Raw genomic sequence first — 24,833 nt, forward strand, 5'->3', positions numbered from 1 at the left:
ATAATGGTAGTACAATGACTTCCATGATCTTGGAACTGTTGGCTCTAGGACTGTTTTTGTTATGTGATTAGTTGTATGTAGCATTAGGAGAGGGAAAGCTCCCACCCAATTAGAAAGATGGTCCTCAACAACTAGCAGATGTTACCATCTATGCACCTCAGAATCTGAGCTTGCTTTTTTGTTCCTGTGATAAATACTACACCAAAACGAACCTGGGGAGGAAAGAATTTATTCATCTTATACTTCCAGGTAACAGTCCATGTGATGGCTAATCTTAGTTGTCAACTTGACTATATGGCTGGAATCAACTAAAACCAAAGTGGCTGGGCACACCTGATGGAGGGTACCGGGTCTCCTGGAACTGTAGTTACAAATGATTGTGAGCTGCTGTGTGGAAGCTGGGAATGGAACTTGGGGTCCTCTGGAAGAGCAGCCAGTGCTCTTAACTGCTGGGCCATCTGTAGGGAGCAAGAAGGTAAGTATGCATAGTTAGTAAAACAGAAGTTATATTTTATTATGCTGAAGGTCATCACACAAGACTCATACTCTAAATTCCTAACTACAGTCCTAAGGCTCTCTCCCCAAGGCTGCTCACCTGTCACATATCTTAGCTGAAGGTTGGATCCAGTCTCTAACCACAGTCTCCAATTCTAGGGTCAGGATTTCAGGGGAGACTCTCCAGCAGCAGGCAGCAGGATAGATCAAGGTGGCGTCTCTCCGATGTCTTTGACAGTCCTAAAGAGTGAAGAGTGATGCATTGCTCTTGGTCTCTGCTTATATACTGTAAGGTGGGAGTCATGGAGCCGTCCGCTTACACAGTCTCGTGTCTGTTTATCCTGAGTGAATGATGCCGTTGGGTTCTGGTTGTCAGTTGTAGCCTGGGGTGTAGTGGGGTTCCCGACTAAGCTATTTCTAGAGATCTAAAGGGCATTTTTTACTATGCTTATCACACCATCTCTTCAGTCTCTACCTTTAAGCTTGGGGCCTGGTTTCTACAAATTGTAACTTTTTAAAGATTTATTTCTATTATATGGGAGTATATGTGCACATGAATGCAAGTGCCCACAGAGTTCCAAGGTGTCAGATCCCCTTGGAGCTGGGGTTACAGGAAGTTGTAAGCCACCGGATATAGGTGCTGGGAATCGAACTCAGGTCCTCAAGAAGAGCACCACTGAGCCGTCTCTCCAGCCCATGACTTCTTTTTAGAAACTCCAAGCCGCCGGGCGGTGGTGGCGCACGCCTTTAATCCCAGCACTCGGGAGGCAGAGCCAGGCGGATCTCTGTGAGTTCGAGGCCAGCCTGGGCTACCAAGTGAGTTCCAGGACAGGCGCAAAGCTACACAGAGAAACCCTGTCTCGAAAAACAAAAAAAAATAAATAAATAAATAGAAACTCCAAGTCTCTGTCCCCCAGGAAGTTTAACAGGGCTAAACTGTTGAACTGATAATTTTATTCTCTTGTTCCACTGACAATAATTAATTATCTACATATTTGTGTGTATGTGTGTGTGTGTGGTGTAGGTGGTGTATTCCAAGGCAACGGGGAATTTTTCTAATATTCCTTATAAAATGTGACCAAATGGGTGTGATTCCCAGCACAAGGTGGCTCACAGCCATCTATAACTCCAGTTCCAGGGGATCCGATGCCCCCTTCTGACAGAGACAGGCAGATTACTGGGGCTTGCTGACCAGCCAGTCTAGGGACATCCTGATTCACTGAGTGACACTGTTGCAAAAAATAGGATGGCAGCAACCGTAGAAAACTTACTTGACATGTACCTCTGGCCTCTACGTGCTCATGTGCATAAACACCTACACTAAACACACACAAAATTTTCAAAGAGCAACATTAGTCCAGTTTCTGAGGATGCACTGGAATTCAAAGGGTGCTAAGTGGAGAGACATGCACCAAGGGCTCTCCAGTGGAGAGAGCATCTCTCTTGCCCACGCTGAGCCTTCAAAGGCTGTTCTCCATCCTGTCATTGTCTTCTCCTCCTCTTCCTCCATCTTTTAAAGATTTTTTGTATTGGTGTTTTGTTTGCATGTACATATGCCTGAGGTCAGAAGAGAATGTCAAATCCTCCATACATGTGTGTGCTGAAAACTGAACCTGGGTCTTCTACAAGAGCAACAAGTGCTTTTACCACAGAGCCATCTTTCCAGCCCCCAAATCAACCATCCTGTCTTCTGACCCCTAAACAACCTCTGGTATGTCTGAGAATAGTCATAGGAAAATCAGAAGCACTAGTTTGTATCCCAAATGCTTCTGGGATTACTCTTTACCCAAATGGGCTTTAAACCAATTGCCTATATTGTCCCTCTTCCAGGACTCAGTCACAAAAGTTGGAATGTTGTTCCTTGCTATGAGCATCTCTGAAGCTGGTTTTATCTCAGTGGAATAATATTGCTCTCCTAAGAAGCTCCTAAGATAGATAGATAGATAGATAAGATAGATAGATAGATAGATAGATAGATAGATAGATAGATAGATAGATAGATAGAAAGAAAATGGAACCTGAATTATTAAACTGCTAAGTTCAGAAAAGACATGTTTGTATGAATAGCATTTATTATTTTGTTTTACATCATTATTCAGTTTAAAATTCCAAATGGGTAGGATTTTTTCCCTTTAGATCTAATGCTCAAGGGATGTCTTGTTAGCTGGGTCATTATCTGTATACTCTCGGGGCAGCGCTACCTACTGTAATTAGGCAGGGAGGAGTTAGCACTTACAGTATAATAATGCAGGAGTAAACAAATCATAGTGTTAGGAAAGAGGGGAGCATAGTCAGCCAGAAAGAGTCTGGCTGGGTCAGCATATGAAGCCAACAGGCATTGGACCATGCAGGAAACAGTCAGCATTTGAAATGTACCAGAGTTGCCCTGTCTCTAGAGTGCTGGGGTTAAAGATGTGTGCCAACACCGCCCAGCTGGAAATGGAGTCCTAATGAGGGATTCCCTAGTTTGGCCTATGGGCATGTGATGGGTGATGTTTTAAGGTTAATGTTGCTATGATGAAATACTATTATCAAAAACAAGAAGAGGCCGGGCGTTGGTGGCGCATGCCTTTAATCCCAGCACTCGGGAGGCAGAGTCAGGCGGATCTCTGTGAGTTCGAGGCCAGCCTGGGCTACCAAGTGAGTTCCAGGAAAGGCGCAAAGCTACACAGAGAAACCCTGTCTCGAAAAACCAAAAAAAAAAAAAAAACCAAGAAGAGGAACAGATTTATTGGCTTACACTTCCACATCATGATCTATCATTTAAGGAAGTTGGCATAGGAACTCAAAGAGGGTAGGAACCTGGAGGCAGGAGCTGAAGCAGAGTCCATAGAGGGGTGCTGCTTACTGGCTTGCTCCACATGGTTTGCTCAACCTATTTTCTTACAGCAGCACCTACAATTGGCTGGGCTCTCCTCCATCAATCACTAATTAGGGAAATGCCATACCGGGTGGTGGTGGTGCACGCCTTTGATCCCAGCACTCAGGAGGCAGAGGCAGGCAGATCTCTGTAAGTTCGAGGCCAGCCTGGTCTAGAGTGAGTTCCAAGAAAGGCTCCAAAGCTATACAGAGAAACCCTGTCTCAAAAAAAAAAAAAAAATAAGCCGGGCGGTGGTGGCGCACGCCTTTAATCCCAGCACTTGGGAGGCAGAGCCAGGCGGATCTCTGTGAGTTCGAGGCCAGCCTGGGATACTAAGTGAGTCCCAGGAAAGGCGCAAAGCTACACAGAGAAACCCTGTCTCAAAAAACCAAAAAAAAAAAAAAAAAAATAGAAAGAAAAGAAAAAAACAAAATGCCCGACAGCAGTATCACATGGAGGCATTTTCTCAATTCAGGTTCTTTCCTTTCAGATGACTCTAGCCTGTGTCAAGTTGACATAAAACTAGCCAGCACAGGTGGGTGGGAAGGCCTACCCACTGTTGGTGACACCATTCCCTTCATGGGATCCTGGACTGTACAAATGTAGAAAGGGAACTGAGCAGAAGTATGCATTCATTGCTGTCTGCTTCTTGACTGTTGAAGTATGCATTCATTGCTGTCTGCTTCTTGACTGTGGATGTCATGTGACCAGTTCTCTCAAACTCCTTCCACTGTGACTTCCCTGCCATGATGATAGACTATAACCAGGAATTGTGAACCAAATAAATGCTTCTATCAGTGGATCACAGCAACAAGGAACGGGAACTAAGACAGGAATTGGGACCAGAAGTGGAGATGCTTCTGTGAGAAACCTGAACATGGGGCTTTGGGGCCTTTGGAACTGTTTTGTGGGGAAGGTGTGGAAGAAGTTGGAACTTTAGGCTAGAAAACACTGAAAGCTGTAAGTAGAGACTCATGGGTCATTCTGGTGGGAGCTGGGAATATAGTAATGCTGAAACACAATGGATGAGGCCTGGCTCATGAGATTTCACAGGGTAACAAAGAAGGACTGTGTCAAGACCTATGCCAGGGGCCATTGTTGGGGTATTTTGGCCAAGCATCTGGCTTCATGTTCCAAGAACCTGAGTGAAGTTTAATTTAGAGATAATGGACTAATTTCCTTGACAGAGGAAAAGTATGTAGGCAGGCTTAAAGTTTCAGAGGAGAAGAGCAGCCATAAAGTTAAAAAGACTGAATGGAGCCATTAAAGAGAAACCTGGCACTCTGCACCTGTGTAAACAGATTATTATTTCTTCAGGGTCAGCACACAGAGTGGATTCAACTGTGGTCCAAGAAGGTTGGGATATATCTCAAGCTGGCAGCATAGCTTGACAATACTATCTATGTAATAGTGGTTTTGTAGGGGTCCGAGAAAATGCTGAAGGAAGACCCCAGACTCAAATAGTATGTAAGAGCAAAGAGCATGTATTTACCCCAGCATATGTGGGGTCGTTCACTGTACAAAATGGTGTGGGCCCTGAGAGGAGTGGGCAGGCTCCTTTTAAGCACAGCTAGGGGAATTTCAGGAACAGTTAAGTCATCTCAAACATAATTGGTCAAACAAGCAGCAGTTACACTAGTATGCTGTGGAATAACCCCTTTGTACACTGTGAAGATTTGTTGCTGTGACTGGTTTAATAAAGAAGCTGACTGGCCAATAGCTGAACAGAATAAGATTAGGCAGGAGAGCCAAACTGAGAATGCTGGGAAGGAGCAAGGAAGAGTCAGGAGACTCCAACCAGCCATCCAGGAAGCAAGACACACTAGAGGACAGCTAAAACCATGAGCCACATGGCAATACATAGATTAATAGAAATGGGTTAATTTAAGTTGTAAGAGCTGTTAGTAACAAGCCTGAGCTATTGGCTGAGCATTTATAATTTATATTCAGCCTCTGAGTCAGTTATTTGGGAACTGGTGTGTGAGAAAGAAATGTACATTTACACTAGTATATTTTTGATTGACTGAGGTTTCAGTTTTTCCATCTTTGGGCATACTGTTTCACGGGGTTACAGGAACTGTCTTTTTTTGTGTGTGTGACTGTCTTGTGAAACTGTAGGGGCTGGCTCAGGCCTCACACATGCTTCCCTCCTCATCTCTGCTGTCAGGGGCAGTGTTGACTAATGGCCCTTTGTTGGAAAAAAACTTGTTTGCTGTAAAAACAAACAAACAAACAAACAAACAAAAAAACCCGAAACCTAAACCCGGTTGTAAAATGGGGGAAATTTAGACCTCTAGGTTTAAAGACAAAGAGAGCAAAGATTGAGGAGGTCATGAGGAGCCACTGAGGCCAGATACTGAGTGGCCACTTTGTGAAGCTATGAAGGTGAAACTTAAGCTGCATTGGAAACCCTAGGATTTTGGAATTGCCAGGACCATGGAACATCTGCCAAGAATGGCTGCAGGTGTGGAGTAGAGCTGGCCTGGAAGTTAAGCTATGTGAGCTACAAGTAGCAGGACTTGAACTTTTCGGACCATAGTCAATTTTATCACAAGTCCCAGATGCTAGATATGGAGCTTCAGGATTTGGTGTTTGCTCTGCTGGATTTTTGTTTTGTTTGGATCATCCCTTGCTATGTCCTGATCCTTCCATTCTGAAATGGGAATGTTTATTCTGTACCAGCATATGATGGAAATTTTATTATTACTATTGCTGGAACTCACAGTTAAGACCTTGGACTTTTAAAGTGTTGGGATTTTAAAAGCTGGGTTGTCATTTTACATGATGAGCTAAACATGAGACTTTGGGAAGAAGGAATGAAAGCTTAAGGTTATGGTTTAAAGCGATGTGTTCGTGTGTCAAATTTAGATGAGGTAGTGTTGTCAGTTTGTGTTGTCAACTTTACACAAACTGGAGTCACCTGGAAAAGGAGTCTGAGTGAAGGGTTGCCTAGACACATTAAGGTGGACTGTGGGCATGTCTGTGGGGTATTATCTTGATTAACTAAGATGGGAAGAACTACCCACTACTGGGGGCAAGAGATCCTGGACTATACACAAGCAGAGAAAGAACAGAGAGAAAGAATACTATTCTCTGCTCTGTGGATGTCGTGTGAAAAGTATTCTCAAGCTCCTGCTGCTATGGTTTCCCTGCTGTGATGGATTGTGTCTTAGTTACTGTTCTATTGTTGTGAAGAGACACCATGTCCAAGGCAACTTAGAAAGCATTTAATTAGGGGCTTGTTTACACTTTCAGAGGCTGAGTCTATGACCATCACGGTGGTGAGCATGACAGCTGGCAAGCAGGCATAGTGCTGGAGCAGTAGCTGAGATCCTACATGTTGAGACAACTACCAGGCAGAGAAAGAGAGAGACTGCGCCTGGCCTGGGCTTTGGAAATCTCAAAGCCTACCCCCAGTGACTCACCTCCTACAATAAGGCCACACCTCCTAATTCTTCCTAAACAGTACAACTGGGAATCAAACATTCAAATATATGAGCCTTTGGGGACCATTCTCATTAAAACCACCACAGACTGTAACCTAAAGTGTGAGCCAAATAAACCCTCTTCTCCCTTAAGTGGCTTGTGTCAGGGTATTTTTATCACAGCAACGGGAAATATAACCAAGACAGGGACATGGATCCCCAGGGGGATCCACCATTTCTCAGACTTGGTACTGGAACACTAGAACCTCACAGGCATCCCAGAAAAGGCAGACCCTCCTGGACAGCTGCCTCCCAGTTTAAATGTGAGCTTAGAAGCCCCTGGTCAATGCATTTTTTTTTTTTTTTTTTTTTTTGGCTCTTGTTACAGTAGGGCAGAGAAGAGGGTCCAGGTTTCCCTAGGCTGTGAGTATAGGACACCATAGGTACAAAAACACAGGAAAGTGAAGGATGATGGAAAAGGGAGCATGCCCCTGCCCTATTATCAGGGTTCCTTGAGAGCTGAGCTTTCCCACCACTTTAAAATGCTTCTGGGAAAGTGAAAGAATAGTGTAAATAAGGAAGGGAGAAACGGGAATAAGAAAGAGCAGAGATTTTATCTCCTGGATGCATCACAGAGGGCCACCTGCTTAGGTTTCTAGGTTCCGGTGTCTAGGACAAATTGTATCAGAGATACATAATTAACAATAAAGTCAACTTATTAAAAAATTTACAAAGACACTCGGGAGGTTGGGAGTAGGCTAGTGATCTGGAAAAAACGCATAAACTCAAGTCCTTAGCCATGATTCTCACAAACCTTTATAGGCCATTTCCTTATCACTTGCCTTCTCTAGACCAAGTTTTTCTCCTGCATGCTGTATTTTGTGAGTAGCCCAGGCAGGGGAGGGTTTCCAGGCTCTATAGGCAGGCTTTTTTTTTTTTGGTTTTTCGAGACAGGGTTTCTCTGTGTAGCTTTGTGCCTTTCCTGGATCTAGCTCTGTAGACCAGGCTAGCCTCGTACTCACAGAGATCTGCCTGCCTCTGCCTCCCGAGTGCTGCGCCACCACCGCCTGGCTCAGCTGGCTTTTTCATACCTTTCTTTTTTTTTTTTTTTTTTTTCTTTTTCTAACGTGTCTGGGTGCTTCGCCCGTGTTTGTGCACCACATGTGTGCAGTGCTCACGAGGCCAGAAGAGGGCCTCAGAAGTCACTGGAGTAGCTGACTATTGTTAGCCGCCATGTGCCAGGAATTGATCCTGAGTCCCCTCAAGAGCAGTCAGTGCCCTTAACCACTGAACCATCTCTGCAGGCCCTCAGACCTCAGTCTTCTCTCTCTCTGTCTGTCTCTGTCTCTCTCTCCACATCCCTAACCTTCTGCCACACTTTCACTGTGCTAGCGTCTGGCACTTGGAGGCAGGGGTGCAGCACTCAATTTGAAAACCAGGAACTTACTAGAAACCACACAGATAGACCCAAGCAAGGTTTGGAAGCATCAAAACTGGCTGGGAGGAACAGGCCTTTGGGGTCACGCGCATCCACAGACCCCTCAAACAATCTCTGAATTTGCCAGCCTGGCAAGTTCTGGTCGGGGGAGGGGGGGAGCAGTTGACCCTACGGAAGCAGAGGCAACCTTCAAACTGGGGGCGCACGAGTCCTAGTCTGCGGATGAGAAGAGAGGAATGGGGGCGGTTAAGCTGCTCCAGTCGTCGTGAGGTGTGAGCCAGGGGAAACGCAGGCCCCCAGCGGCCGAGGCCACAGTGAAGGGCAAGAGGGCTGAGGCCAAGGCTTGGGCGGGCCTCTCAGGCCGTGAGGGCGGGGTCGCCGCGCGAAGCGCTCTGGGAGTGGTAGGCGCTTTCTTTCCGCTCTCCTTCAGCCACTCGCTCTGGGCGCCCAAGGACGTCCAGGCGGTGGGCGCAGTAATTCGCACACTGCGACTGGGAGACTCTTACCTCAGGCGGAGCCCACCTTTCGCCCTCTTGCGCGCGGCAGTTTACAGCCGCCTTCCGGCATGCGGCATTGTGGGCGTTGTAGTCCGCTCGCCGCCTCCCTCGGCGGACCAGCGGCTCACCGGACTACGTTTCCCTTCGGCCTGCGCGCGCCCGGAGCCGCGTCGGCGCCAGCCCCCGACGAGCCGAGAGTCTCCAAGATGGCCGCGTGGGGAAGGAGGCGTCTGGGTCCGGGCGGCGGTAGCTCCCGAGAGAGGTGAGTTGGGCTCGCGACGGCGGGAGGCCGCCGACCTCAGAGTCGGCGAAGCCCCTGTGCCACGCGTGACTCCGGATCATGTGCCTGCCGCGCGCGGGGCCCCGTCCGCGGGGGCCTGGTGTGGGAGGAGCGGGCCGGCGCGACGGCCGGGGAGCACGGGGAGCACGACCAGAAGGGGTGGCGGCCCGCACTAGGCGGTCCGTGAGCCGGGGTGAGCGCCTTGCGCGGGCCGCCAAGCTGTTCTTCGGGGCGGCGTGCGAGCTCCGGGCCGCTGGCTCGAGCACGTGGCTGCCTGGGCCTGGGCGCCCGACGTGGCGTGGATGGGCTCCTGGAAGAGAAGGCGGAGGGCAGAGGTTCGCCGGGCGGTGTGCTTTCTAGGGGCGTTTGCTGAGAGCAGCAGCGTGCCGGGCGCGCCTCCAAGGGCCTGTGCTTGGATGCCTTCTGAGCGGGCAGTTATCGCCACTCTTTGAGGGTTCTCTGCAAGCGCTTCTGCCCTTAGTCCTTTAAAGTGACCTTTTCTACCGAATGCGTTTGGGGGCGCTCGGAGTTTGTCTCTTCCCGTGAGTTCCCGAAGGCGAGAGTAGTTGGCCTGGTTCATGTTGAACTTGTAGATTTTTCATTCTGGGAAGTATTTTTCACTAGTAGGTTACTAGAAACTGTTCGGCCACTAGAAGTTTGGGGAGAAGGGTGTGTGTATCAGTGGAACTACTAGATTTTTGTAAGGGCCTCCGCATTTTACTGTGGATGTCAGTAGAAAAGAAAGTTTGGCTTTTTTTTTTTTTCTTTTCCAGTGAGTACTGTCAAACATAAAAGTTCGGTCTCAGCTAATCTGCCTTGTTCTTTTTTGACTGATGCATCCTGTGTTCCTTGCTTTTGCCTACAGAGAGCTTTCCCACCCCACACGATTCTTCTTGCTTGGCAGTAGCAATTAGCCTTGGTTTTATTCTTGAGTTCCGTTATGCAAAATAATCTATTCTGCATTTACTGTTTCATGGGAAAGCAGTGGCAAAGAGTGGTTTTCCTAACTTTTCGCATGTTTTTTAGATAAGAACATCAAAAGAGGTTATTTTGTTGTTTTCCATGTCCTAAAACCTTAAAAGAATGCTTTCAGGATCTTCAATTTCAGCCCCTTAGTAACAGGAAAGAACCTTCCTAGAAGACAAAAAGATACTTTTACTACTTGTTTTGTTTGTTTTTAGAGTCAAGGTCTCACTATGTAGCTCTGGCTGTTCTGGAACTCACTCTGTAGACCAGGCTGGCCTCAAACTCATCTGCCTCTGCCTCCCAAGTGCTGGGATTAAAGGTGTGTGCACCCACAGCCTGTGATACTCTTACTCTTGGATACAGACTGAAAGGGTCAAATTTGCATGCTTCAAGCATGGGCCTTGCTAGCCTACCTAAGAAAATAGATACAGAGAACTATTTTTCCTTTGTCTTGAAACAAATATTAATTAAAAGGTTTGTCAGCCAACCACCCATAGTAGGGGTCCAGTCCTTGATTGAGCATCAGCTTTTAAGGGAATTTAAATCAAATACAGACAGATTTTATAGTAAAACTAGATAGTAGTTGACACTCTTCAGAGCAACTTCTGTTTGGTTCCTCACCTGACAACTTGACTAATTGAGGTTATCTGCATGGGTCCTGTAGGTATTCAGGTTGTGACCTTTGGCCAGAAACTGCAGGTTCTACCCATGCATGCAGGTGTTGTGTGTCTGCCAGGAATGGTGCATCAGAGTTTATGATTTGAGAGTTGCCATCTGCCCTCCTCGATATGTGTGGTGGACTGGAGGCTACCCCTCTGTTTGCCTTTGTGGGAAGGCCCTTGCCAAAGGACTCATTCTTAGGATCCCATCTCCTTAAGGCCCTCCCACTCAGAGCAGTGTATGGAAACATAACCCCCCCCTGGCTAGCAGGCTGACTTCTGGGCACACCTCCATTCCTGCTCACTTGGTGGCCTGACTGGGTGGAGCAGTCCAGAATAATTGTATGCTCAGCACCATAGATTGTGAGGACTGAGTGTATTATTGGCTCTCATGACACAAGTAAGCTGTTTATGGCTCCTAAGTGACTTTGTTCCATGTCACATTTGGACTGACTCAAATTTCAGCTTCATGCTACGAGTACTTCAGAGTTGCTCACACCTTGCTGCCTGCCCTGTGCTGAAACTGAAGGAGATGCTGTGTGGTTTGTGGCAAGGGCTGGAGTGGGATTGCTTTGAACAGACATCCTATTTGCCAGTGGCTGCATACTCTGGAGCATATGTTTTTAATGCCTTGCTTGATGCTGATTGTCAGCTTAGTTTGCAGTGATTCTTGCTTTGCCTGCTTCTTGCATCCAGAAACACAGGCTAGAACTAGAGCTAGTATTGTAGCTAGTATTGTAGCAGTTTAGTAGCTGCTAGGCGTGTATGACGATTACATTGAAGTTAAAATTAAATACAATGAGAAGTTTAGCTCTTAGATCACAGACCATGTTTCGGGTGTCCGGTACTCACTTTGGGCCAATGGCTAAGCATAGAGAGAGCTTTTCCATCAGTGCGGTAGCGAGGGACAGTGCTGATCTAGATTGAAATTGGAGGGGGAAAGGAGCAAACTGAGAGCTGCTTATGTGTTGATTTTTCTCTCCACTCCATTAAATCCAGGGAAACAACAGTATTTGTAATGAAGAACATCAAACTCTGAGCTGTAACCTGAATTCTTGTCCAAAATTGAGCATACTGACAGCGAGCACAGCAAACAGATTGCCGTTTGTCCTGCTGGCCTCTTTGAGGCACACTTACCCATCTAGGAAAGCAGAGCAGGGATCTGTATTCTGCCACCTGTGTGCCAGCCTGGACCAGCTCTCAAACAGCCTTGCCTATCCTTTCTTGGGCTACTTGGTGCTACTCTCAGGGCCCCTGAGCATCCCTGAGATCTCCATGATTGTTGGAATGTGAGTATAGCCCTGTACTCTGAATTCCTTTTTTTGATGACCTTGTGAAGATATTTGATCTGTGTCTGATGGTGATACAGGACGGCCTGGGGTATTATAGCTTCCTTCCCCTGTTCTGTGCTATTGTCAGGCAGTCAGTTATGGGGTTGCCTCCACAGCCTTTCCTGCCACCTCCTCTTGGAAGACTGTCATATTTGTGAATACAGGGACATAAGATCCCAGTGGCCGGTGTAGGGTTAGTGCCTACTCCATTTGAACAGCCACGTGGACAGGCTGGTTTACATTTCTGGGGTGATAGACCCCCTTTCTGTTCTGATGCTTCCCTTTTAGAGCTGGGGACTACAGGGATTTGAGGCATTTAATATTTCAAGAGGTTCTCATGCTGGCTCGGGTATGTGGTAGTTTTCCTCCTGGTCTGGTTGAGGTGAGCAGGCCAGGGACAAACACCGAAGTTTCTGGATCTATAGCCACTACGTGAGGGTCGGGGCTCTCTGCCTGTTGGCTAGTGAGAGACGACAGCACCCTTGGCTGAGCCACATGTTCTGCTCCCAGATCTGAATGTGTAAGTCCATTCTGCCATGGTCCTGCCTTTGGGATGTATTCTGTTTTCCTCAAGCAGTCTAGATTCCATTTGCTTTGATTTCTGCTACAGTGGTCCATTTCTGCAGGTTCTGAATTTCAGTGGATCCCACTGAAAGGTAGGGTTGATAGTGTCCAGGGATGGGGGAAGGCTAAGGCTGCTCTGCCTAGTTTGTGTTGGCCATGGCTTGCTTCTTGAGTGTGGGAAGAGCTGTGGGTGGGATGGGAAGTGTGTTTACGAGCCAGCATACACAGACAGGGAACCTTCTTGTTGCCTCTGTGTTTGGGTCCTGGTGCCAACAGCAACTTGAATGGGCACAGAGTTCCTGGAGAAAGGCAATAACCACTGACTTCTCCCCACAGTTCTTCAGATGAAGGCTATACATCTCTGCTGATCATTGGGGTTACCACTAGTTGCCTGTGTCTGTCAGCACTTGAAATGTTATTGTGCCAGAGGGGCTGAGGTTTTTACTTTATCGAGTAATTAATTTACATATAAACAGCTACAGATGTTTTGCTGCTGTTCTCTTTGATTTTTGCACCCAGCCAGGTCCTCACACTCCTACAGTACTTTGAGGGACCAGGAAACTGGCTCAGGTAGCAAAGTATTTTGCCCTTGGACTTAACAAATGAGAGTAAATTTGAGGAGGGGCAACAGAAAGGGAGGGAGGGTAGGGGAAGTGGGGCAGGTGGCGGGGCAGGAAAAAACTCACATAATACATATTTGTAAGAACACAAGATTTGTGGGTGTTTGTTCTTGGGTTTGTTTAGTTAGTTGGTTTGGTTTTTCAAGGCAGGGTTTTTCTGTGTCCTGGCCATCCTGGAATTCATTCTGTAGACCAGTCTGGCCACTGGAGTGCTGGGATCAAAGGTGTGCACCACCACCACTGGGCAAGATTTGGTTTAATAGTGTGTTTGAGTGGGCCCCTGCAGTGTCCAGAAGAGACCATTGATCTCCTGGAGCTAGAGTTGCAAATGGTTTTGAGCCGCCTCACGTGGGTGTTGGGAACTGGTGTTCTCTGGAAGGGCAGTACTGTTGTGACAATTAAGGGTCTCCTAGCTGTTTGGCCTCATCCTACAGTCCTGCTGAGAAGAGGACAATTCTATTCCTTGTTTCATTCAAGCAAGCTTTGTACTATTTGCCGGGGAGAGGGTCTCCAGACCCAGAAGAATGAAATCTCTCAGTGTGCTTCCTAGGCCCCGGATTCCAAGGCAGGGTTCAGATGGGAACTCACATCTAAGTTAGCAACTGGTTGTTTTGTTTTTTAATAAAACAAGTGAGGCTGTCTTCATCAAGGCATCCCTATCTAACTGCCTGAATGCAACAGGTTCCTAAGAATGTTTGTAATGAGAGACAGGAAGAGGGATACTTGTGACATTTAAGGTATCTGAAGCCTACAAATGTAGTTGTCAGTGGTCAGGTTGCTTTTTTGTTTTGCTTTTTTGGAGACGGGGTCCCTCTAGGTAGACCGGGCTACTTTTTGCTCTATGGGAACATGGTCACTTGTGTAGCTTCTTGTGATAGGAGATATTGTACTCCACCTCCACCCCCACGCCCACCTGCCGGTCCAGGAAACCCACTTCTGGCTAACCAAACAAGACTTCCTGGGAATGAAAGAAAGCAGAAAGATCAAACAGTTGACCCTATGTGGCAGGCAACAGGGAGACCTAGACTAGGCTGTTTCAAAGGGCACCTGACACTTTGCTCCTGTAAGAGGTTGTGTCTGTGGTCTGGTGACTGAAAAGCTTTTCTGCCTCAGCAGTGGGGACACACATGCCAAGTGGAGAGATGGCTCAACATTTATAAGCGCTAGCCGCTCTTCCAGAGGACCTGGGTTTAATTCTGAGCATCCATGGTCTCTGTCCTCCTTGGCACTGCACACAGGATGCACAGACATACATGCAGGCAAAACACTCATCCATCCATCCATCCATCTATCTATCTATCTATCTATCTATCTGTCTATCTATCTATCTAATAAAATGCATTCCTATATATGTGTATTTTTAAAAAAAAATCAGTCTTGAAGAAATGGCTCAGTGGTTAAGAGTGAGTAATCTGATGGTTATTTATGATGGCACATACCCTTTATCCCAGCATTTGGAAGACAGAGGCAGGCAGATCTCTGAGTTCTGGGCCAACCGCTGTTACATAGTGAGGCCAGGTCTGAAAACAAAAAGGCAGCTTGATCCCTGGCTCTACTTTACATTTTCAGGCCCCTGATGTCTTAATTGCCACAATAGTTTTTCTGTTCCTGTCCCTCATTGCAAACATTCTTGGGAACCTGTTTTGTTCAGGCAGAGCTACATAGGGATGCTTTGATGGAAATACCTTCAGGTGTTTAAAAAAGGAAACAAGCACCAGTTGCTAGCCTAGATGTGAGTTTCCACTTGAACCCTGCCTGAGAGTCTGGGGCCTAGGAAGTGGACCATCAGATTGAGTTCTGGGTCTAGAGAGATATACCCCCTTCCCACTCCACCCCCACGATACAGAATTGTCCTCTTCCCAGCAGGAATATAGGATGAGGCCAGTACAGCATAGCTAGAAGACCCTTCCTGCTCACAGAAACTGTTGGCCTGGGAGCTTACTTCTGCGACTTCTCTTTAGGCACAGAACAGGTACCAGAGTGGGAGGTGAGTCACTTCCTGCTTGCCTTAGCAGTGGGAGCCCCATTGGTATCTGGTCTCTGTGATAAGGGGTACATACAGATTGTTGAATTTGGAGCTTTTTTGTTTTTGTTTTTTGAGACAAGGTTTCTCTGTGTAACAGCCCTGGCTGTCCTGGAACTCACTCTGTAGACCAGGATGGCCTTGAACTCACAGTCACAGAGATCCACCTGCCTCTGCCTCCCAAGTGCTGGGATTAAAAGTGAGTGCCCCCACCACCGGCTTTGTTTTTGTTTTTGTTTTGAGACAGGGTAACCAGTATAACCAGGCTTGCATTGAACTTGATGTGTAGCAGAGGATAACATACAGGCTTCTGATCTGTTGCTAGGGATCAAACCAGGGCTTTGTGCAAGCACTCTCTCCACCAAGCCACAGTCCCAGCTTTTTTTTATTCTCCTTGGGAAAGGAGTCAGGCTGGCTTGGAACTCATAGTATTTTGTTTGTTTGTTTAGTTTTGAGGCAGGGTTTCTCTGTGTAGCCTTGGCTGTCCTGGAACTTGCTTTGTAGATTAGACTGGCCTCAAACTCAGAGATCCAGTTGCCTCTGCCTCCTAAGTGCTGGGATTAAAGTCATCCGCCACCACCGCCTGGCTCAGTCTTCTTGCGTTAGCCTTCTGGGTAACTGGTGCTACAATTATGTCCCACTGTGCCCAGTTGAGATTTTTCTTTCTTTCTTTTTTCTTTTTCTTTTTTTTTTGAGACAGAGTTTCTCGTTGAAATAAATAGTCCTTGCTATCTTGGAACTCACTCTGTAGACCAGGCTGCCTCAAACTCACAGAGATCCACCTGCCCCTGCCTCCCAAAAGTGCTGGGATTAAAGGCATGCGCCACCACCACCCAGCGAGATTTTTCTTTTTAAGAAAAAAATTTTTTTTTTGTATTATAAAAGAAGCATAGGACTGGGTAGGTAGCTCGAGTGGGTAAGAGTGCTTGTGCTGCAGGCATGAGGACCTGCGTTCAAATCCTTAGCACTCACATGAAAGGCTGGGCATGGCTCTGTGTACCTGTTAGCCAGCGTTTGGAAGGATAGGCAGAGAGACGGGGAGATCCTGAAGGCATGCTAGCCAGCCAGCCTAGCTAAATGTTAGAAATGGGTCTGGGGTCTCAGGGAAATGACCATATAATGCAAAAAAAAGTTTACTTTTGCAGAAGGCTGTCCAGCTGCATATGGAGCCAGCTATACAGGCAAGCACACCCAGCAGAGCTTCAAATTCTTATGGCATCTGCTGATGTAAATGTAGCACTGTTGGTAAGGGAAGTACAATTTTTGAGACCAGGAGGCACAATCTTGAGCGCATGCTTTGATCTTAGTCAAATGTTAGGTTATGGGCCTGTCCTAAGACCATAGCTCAAGAACTAGGAAGGCAGGCCCCAGTGGATGGGAAGAACAAAGCTGAAGGAACCCTGGACAAAGGAGATGCTGGTTTCAGCTAATGTTGAAACTTTGTTTCCTTTACTCCTTTGACAGAAAAGATAGCACATTTTACTGACATTTCCACAAATGCCCTGTCTCAAGGCAGTAAGGTGGTCAGGAATAGAGGAAGATACCTGACATCCTGCTCTGGCAGCTCGTACACATGCTTGTTTTGAAATTTTATTTTAAAATTTCTTTTACATTTATTTGTGTGCAGTCAGGCCACAGTATGCATGTGGAAGTCAGAAGACAACTTGTTGGAGTTGGTTCTCTTCCCTCAAACATGGAGGTCCCGGGGACCAGACTCATCTTCAGGCATTGTGGAAAAAAAAAACCTTGATCCATGGAGCCATCTCACAGACTTCTTGTTTTGTTTTTATGTCCCATCCCCACCCCACCCCAGCTGAGGACCGAACCCGCTCTACCACTGAGCTAAATCCCCAACCCCATTTTTTATGTTTTTTGTTGTTGGTTTGTTTTGTTGTTTTTCCCAGACAGGGTTTCTCCGTGTAAACCCTAGCTGTTCTGGAACTCACTCTGTAGACCAGGCTGGCCTCGAACTCATCTGACTCTGCCTCTCAAGTGCTGGGATTAAAGGGGTGTATCACCACCTCTTGGCTTCTTGTTTTGTTTTTAAAAGAGAAAGTCTTAGTGAACTTAACATGTAAAAGTCAACTACTAGATGTCACAGGAAGAAAGTGGCTGTTGATCTTTGGTACACAGAGCCTTTGATACATGTAACATATAGTTCTCCTGGGTTTTTAAAAATTATATTAAATATGTACTTTTAAGGATTACAGTAAATATCATTGGTACATGATGCCTCTTAAAAGCATAATGCTTTTAAGAAAGAAGCCCATCACAAAGCCCCATGTGGTGTGTGGTTCTGTTTATCTGGAATAACCAGAATTGGCAAATCCACAGAGTCAAGAAGCAGATGGGTAGCTGCTAACAACTGAGAAGGATCAAGGGAAAGAAAAGTGCCCTAAGGGGTACAGAGTGTCTAGGGTGATGAAAGTGTCCTAAGATTGTGGCATTGATGCTATGCCAACTAAAATTCAGAGCTGTATGGTCTGTGCATTCTCCCTTGATAGGCTTCTTTTCCTTGTATTGTTTGCAACATGGTCTCATATAGTCTAGACTAGACTCATTTTCTGTGTAGCAGAGGCTGGCCTTTAAACTCATGATTGATCCTTCTACCACTATCTTCCATGTGCAGGGATCATGGGAATGCATCACCATATTTAACATGATAAAATGTGATTAAAAATACAAATCAAAGGGAGAGCAGCGGTGCCTGTGCTGCAGGCATGTGCCACCATACAATAACAGGCTGACAGTAGTTTTTGATAGACTGATAATTTAACCCTTGATTTGTATTTTTTTAAATAATATATTTGTATTTTAGGTACACTGGTGTTTTCCCTGCATGCATGTCTGTGTGCTGGATTCCCCCGAAACTGGAGTTACAGTTGTAAGCTGCCATGTGGGTACTGGGAATTGAACCCAGGTCCTCTGGAAGAGCAAGCAGTGCTCTTAACAACTGAGCCATCTCTCCAGCCCCCTAGTGACTACTATTTAAAAGAAACAGGGCTAGTAAGGCTCATTGAGTAAGGACCTGAGTTCAGTACCTGGGACGCCCTTGGTGAGAGCCACCTCCAACTTACAGTCCCCTGATCTTCATATGTACTCTGGCATGTATATGTTTCTCCTGAATGAAAATTTTAAGTTAAAAAAAAAGAGGGCAAGGCGGTGGTGGCACACACCTTTGATCCTGGCACTCGGGAGGCAGAGCCAGGCAGATCTCTATGAGGCCAGCCTGGTCTACAGAGCAAGATCCAGGATAGGCACCAAAACAACAGAGGAACCCTGTCTCCAAAAAAAAAAAAAAAAAAAGGCTGAACAGCTGGTTTGGTGGTTAAGAGCACTGGCTGCTCTTCCAGAGAACCTGGGTTCTAAGCACCCATATTGCAGCTCACAATTGTCTGTAACTTCAAGATTTGACAACCTCACACAGATACACACACACACACACATACACATACACATGCAAAACACCAATGCACATAAAATAAAAACTTTTTAAAAGGAATTGAAAACAGGGGGCAGGGCATAGAGAGATGGCTCAGCGGCTAAAAAGTATTTGCCTGGAGAGAGCTCTTTCCCTAGAACTCACATAGGGTAGGAAAGAGCTGACGTCTGCAAATTGTCCTGTGACTTCCATGCATGCACACATACAACCAAGTATTGGACAGGCTTGATGGTGTATACCTTTAATCCCAGCACTCAGTGCTCTGTAGACCAGGCTGGCCTTGAACTCAGAGGTAGGTTGATCTCCAAGTTCAAGGCCAGCCTGGTATATATAGCAAGTTCCAGAACAATTAGGGTTATGGAGTGAGACCCTGTCTCGAAAAGAAGAAAAACAAACAAAAATGTTAAGGGGGAAAATTGTTTTGTTTTAAAAGAAAACATCATTTAAGTGAAATGGCCAAGCCACCAAAGGACAAATAATGTGATTCTATGAATGTGTATTACCTAGAATAGTTGAACTCAGTACGTTGAAAATAGAATAGGGGGGACAAGGGGGTGTTCAGTGGGTTTGACTTTGGATTTACACCTTACGGAGATAGTTGTATAGTGGTGTAACTATTTTAATAAGGTGCTAAATTTTGTTATGTATGTTTTATCACAGATAATAATAAAACTTGTGCTTCAGCCAAGCAGGCCTGGTGGCCCACATCTTTAATCTCAGGAGGCAGAGGCAGCCCAGCACCCAGGACTCGGGAGGCAGAGGCAGGCCAATCCCTGTGAGTTCAAGACTAGCCAGGGATACCATGTTTGCAAAAAAAAACAAAACTTGTACTTACACTTAACTTTGTAAGTGGAAAGCTAGCCTTGCCTTACCCCACATAGTTCCCTCTGGCAGAGACCATCTTGCTTATGAAGCCTCATTTCCTTACTCTTCCTAGTTGACAATCCCAAAGACAGACTTGAATGACAGACCTTATTAGTTCTGTACCTCAGTGAAGCATGAGAGGAGCTGCTGCATGCATCCCCATTACAGGATGCCATGCCATCCACTGCCCGGGTAGTTGGGCGCCAAATGTAGATGTATCCAACCTTCTTATTAAATAAGAAACACAGAACCAATGCAAAGAAGAAAGCCAAGAGGTCAGAGCTAAGAGCTAAAACCTTACCCTTCCTCCTGCGGTGGTCCTACCTCTCTGAACCAGAGCTACCCCTGTGCTAAAGTCTTTATATAGAGTTCCTGTCCTGCCTTCTCATTGGTTGTAAACCCAACCACATGACCGCCTCATCACGGCCTGTCTGTATAGGCCTCCAGGTTTTCCACGATTGGTATTAATTAAAGGCATGTGTATCCAATAATGGCTGTATCCCTGAACACACAGAGACTTACCCAGCTCTGCCTACCAAGTGCTGGAATTACAAGCGTACGCCACCACTGCCCTGCTTTCCTATGGCTTGCTAATAGCTCTGACCCCCGGGCAACTTTATTTATTAACATACAAATAACATTTTAATACAAATAAAATATCACCATAGTAGTGGGCAGCCCAGCTGAGTTCTTTCTCGATTAACAGGCAGATTCTGCTCTCACCAGCTCTTGAAAGGGTGTTTTTAGACTTTGGGAAGATTGACATTTGAGATTTGGCCTTGGGTCGGGGTGAGAGGGATTACAGAGCCCTCTGCACAGCCTGCCAGATATTCTCAGGGCAGCTGTATCCCAGAGAGGGCAAGGTATGGACTTAGAGCTGCCTTTTGGCCGCATTGCCAAGTCACTCTTGCTGCCTATCTCCCTCCCTACCCAAAGCTGGTTAACCTGGGCAGGCCCATGACCTGAGGTGCTGGAGCAAGGCTGCCACCTGTTCCACTGACGGCTCAGGATAGAGTGACCCCTCACCCAGTGTTAGCAAAGTGCATAGAGAGGTTGGACCAAGTGTAGGATCAAAGGTCCTTTAGTGAAAGGGGGCTCCCTTTCCTTCCCTGGGCCACTTAGTTCCCTCCTAATGATAAATAGCCCTGTTCTCAGACCTCCTTGTCTCCTGGATATGCAGGTACTTTTATGTAAACAGGTAGATAACTAAAATAACACCCTCCTGGGGTTGGGTAGATGGTTCTGTGGATAAAATGCTTACTCTGCTTGCAGGAGGGGCACCTAAATGAAATGTGTCAGCCTGTAACCCCAGTGCTGGGGAGAGGGAAGACAAGTGGATCCCTGGAGCTCTCACTGGCCTGCCAGTCTAGCCAGTTGGCAAACTCCAGGGTCAGTGAGAGACCCTGTTTAAAAAAAAAAAGGTGGAGCTGGTGGTGGTGCATGCCTTTAATCCTAGCACTTATGGCAGAAGCTGGCTGATCTCTGAGTTCCAGGACTACACAGAGAAGATATCTTATCTCAACAAAAACAAACCACACCTGCTGTGGCATGCAGGACTCCCTCCCTCCTTCCTTTTTTTGGGGGGCGGGGTTTCAAGACAGGGTTTGCGCCTTTCCTGGAACTCACTCTGTAGCCCAGGCTGGCCTTGAACTCACAGAGATCCGCCTGCCTCTGCCTCCTGAGTGCTGGGATTAAAGCGCCACCACCGCCGGCTGACTCCCTCCTTCCTACCAGTGCATAACAAAGTAGGGTGCTGGCATCTTGTGTGATCCCATGCACTTCAACATAGGGGACTTGTGCTTCATGATGTTTGGTTTGAGTGTTAACCATTTTCTTTCTGGAAATACACTTTTCTAAAGATTCTACCATCCCAAAGGAGACGTGGTACTACTTTTCTTAACTGGCTGTCGCCATAGAATTGATGTGTCTGGTACCCATGGGTGTGTAGGTGCTGCCTACTTGTGAACTTGAGAGACTCCTTGTGTGGTATCCTGCTTCCTCTGTTGTTGGCTTGCTTTGCTTGTTTCATGCTGTATAGTTGGGCCAAGTCCAGAATGGGTGGGAAAGGGCTTTGGTGAGCATATCTACAGGACCAGCTCAGAGTATATGAGGATCGGGTGGGCACAGCTATGTCTATAGCTGCTGCAAGCTGTGAGAGTCATGACCCACTGACTCAGAGCTCTTCCTGGCTGTGTCTGCTTCATGTCACCCCATATTATGGAGCACTGGCCTCCCATTTCCAGACATGTCTGTAATCATGAAAATGCCTATTCATCTGTCTTGACAAATAGAGGTAGAGTCAGCATGGCCTGGGTAGATTGGCGTGCAGGAGGTGCTGGCCAGGCAGAAAGTGTCATCTGCCTAGTGATAAGTTTTTAAGACAGGCAGTCTGTCGGAGGTGCTGGACGTGCCTTACTGAGATAAACTGTTTGCTCTGTGTTCAAGATGGCCACAGCATTGTAAGGGCACTGCAATCCCAGCTTGAACCTACATTTTGCCTTGAGTGTTCCACAGGGGAGAGGGCTTGCCTCACAGTCTCTGTGCATAGGGAAGTGCCCTGTGTTCACTTTGGAAGTGGGCAGGACTTGTGATGAGTCTCAGTTTCACAGATGGATGTGTAAATTGGCACTTTGGCTTTTTGTGTCTCAACTCTGAGCTGGGATGACCCCTTCCTCAAGCTCTTACTTATTGGCTAAAGTGTCTGAAAATAAGTGTGTCCTGTTGTGAACAAACTGTAGGTGTCCTGCTCACCTTCCTACCCTTGGAATGAACTCTAGATGGAGGAATTCCACAGAAGACCTTAATGGGGGAATGCTGCTTTCTTTCCAGTTGGGATCTTCAGCTTCCTGGGAGGTCGCAGGAGCCTGCAACATGGCATGCCAATGGACAGGCTGCTTTGGCCATGCCCCATGCTGTGGCTTCTTTTTATTTTTGTGGTGTTAGGGGCGAGCCCAGGGGCCCTGTGCAGGCTAGGCAAGCTCTGCCTCTGAGCCATCTCTGTTCCCCATGCTGAGGCCTCTAGTCCCACCCGAGGGAATAGTATTCTCCCTGGTGCACAGTTGACTTGGGGCATGTGATTTAATTAAGCCTTACCTGAGCCCAGTTTAATTATAGTCACTGTTTTGGGGTAAAGCATTTGCACTGCCTGAATCCAAGCTCCAAGCCAGGGCCTTTTTTATTAAGGGGTGCTGGTCTGGGTATGGGGTGTTCTTCCCCTCCCCTACCCCCGTGCCTTGTATTGGGAGTACAGTCTGATTTTGGGGGGAGTAGCTCTGGCTGTCTGGGACTCACTATGTTGACCAGGCTGGCCTGAGCTCACAGACCTGAGATCTGCCTGCCTCTGCCTCCTAAGTATTGGGGTCAAAGGTGTGGGCTACCATGCTAGGCCACCTTTGTGGCCTTTTTGTTTCACCATTTCTTTCAGGGGAAAAAAAATTGTTGTCTTGTGGGTTGGGTTCTGAAGCAAATGAACCTGTAAGTGGGCTATCCTTGAGGCTGAGGCAAACACTTGTCCAAACCCCACACATCCAGATGAGCTAGGCTGTTCATCCTAACCTTGTCTTTTTCCCTCCACTAAAGGGTTAGCCTGTCAGCCACAGACTGCTACATAGTGCATGAGATCTACAGTGGGGAGAACGCCCAGGACCAGTTTGAGTATGAGCTGGAGCAGGCGCTGGAAGCCCAGTACAAGTACATTGTGATAGAGCCCACCCGAATTGGAGATGAGACAGCACGTTGGATCACTGTGGGCAACTGCCTGCACAAGACGGCCGTGTTGGCTGGCACTGCCTGCCTCTTCACCCCGTTGGCACTGCCCCTGGATTACTCCCACTACGTCTCCCTGCCCGCTGGTGTGCTGAGCCTGGCCTGCTGTACCCTCTATGGGATCTCCTGGCAGTTTGACCCATGCTGCAAGTACCAGGTGGAGTATGATGCCTATAAACTGTCGCGCCTGCCTCTGCACACGCTCACCTCCTCCACACCGGTGGTGCTGGTTCGGAAGGATGACCTGCACAGAAAGAGATTGCACAACACAATAGCACTGGCTGCCCTGGTGTACTGTGTAAAGAAGGTTTATGAGCTCTACGCCGTATGACTGCAGGAGAGTGGGACGCGAGCAAAACCACAGGGCCCACAGGACTCAGATCCCTACAGCAACACCTTGGGTTTTCTCCATGAGGCAACAGCACCTGGGAAAGTGTTTGGTTTAATACTTGTTATTTTTCAACAAAAATAACAGATCATGGGTATGCCAGGGGTTTATTCAGCTCATTACACTAAGATGTCTATTTCCATAACCCAGGTGTGGGTCCCAGGCTATGGAAGTCTGGCTGGGCAATGGAATATGGATGGAGCCAACGCTACTTACTGAGGGGTGTGAACTTGCTGTGGGGATGTCTTAAGTATATTGTTTAACTATACCATTCAGAAGCCAACCGGAAGCTATTGACCATTAAAATTATGAGAATTTCAACTTGTTCTCTCTGTCTATGCCTGTGTCTGCAGCTGCTGCTGTTTGTGAGCCAGGCAAGTGCTGCAGACACACCCTGCTGCAACTTGTTGCAGCAGAGTGGCACTAGAGCTGACATCCTGCCAAAAAGAATGCACAACATAATAGGACTAGCTACCCGAGCTTCTGGACTGCTACTCTAGCCTAGTCATGGCCCCTGTTGGCTGTCATGTGCCAGACATAGTAGGGTAAGGTGGCTTTGGTCTCCCTTTAGTTCACCTGGGGACATCAAACCCAGAAGCCCTTCTCCAAAGACTGACTAAGGACAGCAGAGAAACAAGTCTCTGCTGTTCCTATGTAGCCCTGAGCTCAACCTAGTGCCCCAGGCTGTGGGAGGTGCCTCTGCCTTGTGGAAGTGAGTCTTACTTTTCTGAGACAGTCTTTCTTGCTGTCCTAGAACTTGCTGTGTAGACCAGCTGGGCTTAGAACTCAGAGATCCTTTGTCTCTGCCTCCTGAGTGCTGGGATTAAAGGCATGTGCCACCGTGCCCAGCTTTGTGTCTTTTGTCTTTTTTCCCCTCCTAAGGCTTTAAATAAGTGGAAGATGATCCCCTGCACAAAGGCTGGGGCATTGTACTTCTGTGGTCTTTAGTAGATGGCCGAGCTAGCTTCTCCATAGGAAGTGCTGACGCATCAGGAAGGGGTCCTAACCTGGATATAAGGGAAGCAAGGTTTTAGAGAACTCCCAGGGGCTATTGGGACATTTGTAATAGAAGAGATCCAGAGTTTGGGCGAGATTTTTAAAAGCCCATAAAAGTCTAAGAAACTTTGACTTATGTAGAAATACTAATGGCTGAGTTTGATTGCTCAGTGGTAAGATGATGTTAGCTACACAAACAGTATTGTTATGTGGCAGTGTG

The 24,833-nt window shown here is 47.0% G+C and overlaps 1 protein-coding gene and 1 long non-coding RNA gene across 3 annotated transcripts; one reads left to right on the plus strand and one right to left on the minus strand.

Moving 5' to 3' along the window:
* Positions 1 to 213: 213 nt before the first annotated feature.
* On the minus strand, positions 214 to 8,838 carry LOC128122050 (uncharacterized). The gene is made up of 3 exons (XR_008222323.1): positions 8,725 to 8,838; positions 596 to 735; positions 214 to 458 (listed from the first exon to the last, which is right to left on the minus strand). It is a non-coding gene; the product is annotated as an uncharacterized LOC128122050 (long non-coding RNA).
* Tmem11 (transmembrane protein 11) lies at positions 8,769 to 24,461 on the plus strand. Of its 2 annotated transcripts, XM_052757279.1 has the most exons (3): positions 8,887 to 8,977; positions 11,620 to 11,909; positions 23,044 to 24,461. In XM_052757279.1, the coding sequence occupies exons 2-3, from the start codon at positions 11,896 to 11,898 to the stop codon at positions 23,558 to 23,560; spliced, it is 531 nt and encodes a 176-aa protein (XP_052613239.1). In that variant the 5' UTR covers positions 8,887 to 8,977; positions 11,620 to 11,895; the 3' UTR covers positions 23,561 to 24,461. The 2 variants fall into 2 exon arrangements, with proteins under 2 accessions (XP_052613238.1, XP_052613239.1); XM_052757278.1 differs by lacking the exon at positions 11,620 to 11,909 and having other exon boundaries at positions 8,769 to 8,977.
* The last annotated feature ends 372 nt before the right edge of the window (positions 24,462 to 24,833 follow it).

Source organism: Peromyscus californicus, unplaced genomic scaffold (genome assembly GCF_007827085.1).
Source record: "Peromyscus californicus insignis strain IS unplaced genomic scaffold, ASM782708v3 Scaffold_3__1_contigs__length_106647218, whole genome shotgun sequence".
Taxonomy (NCBI): domain Eukaryota; kingdom Metazoa; phylum Chordata; class Mammalia; order Rodentia; family Cricetidae; genus Peromyscus; species Peromyscus californicus.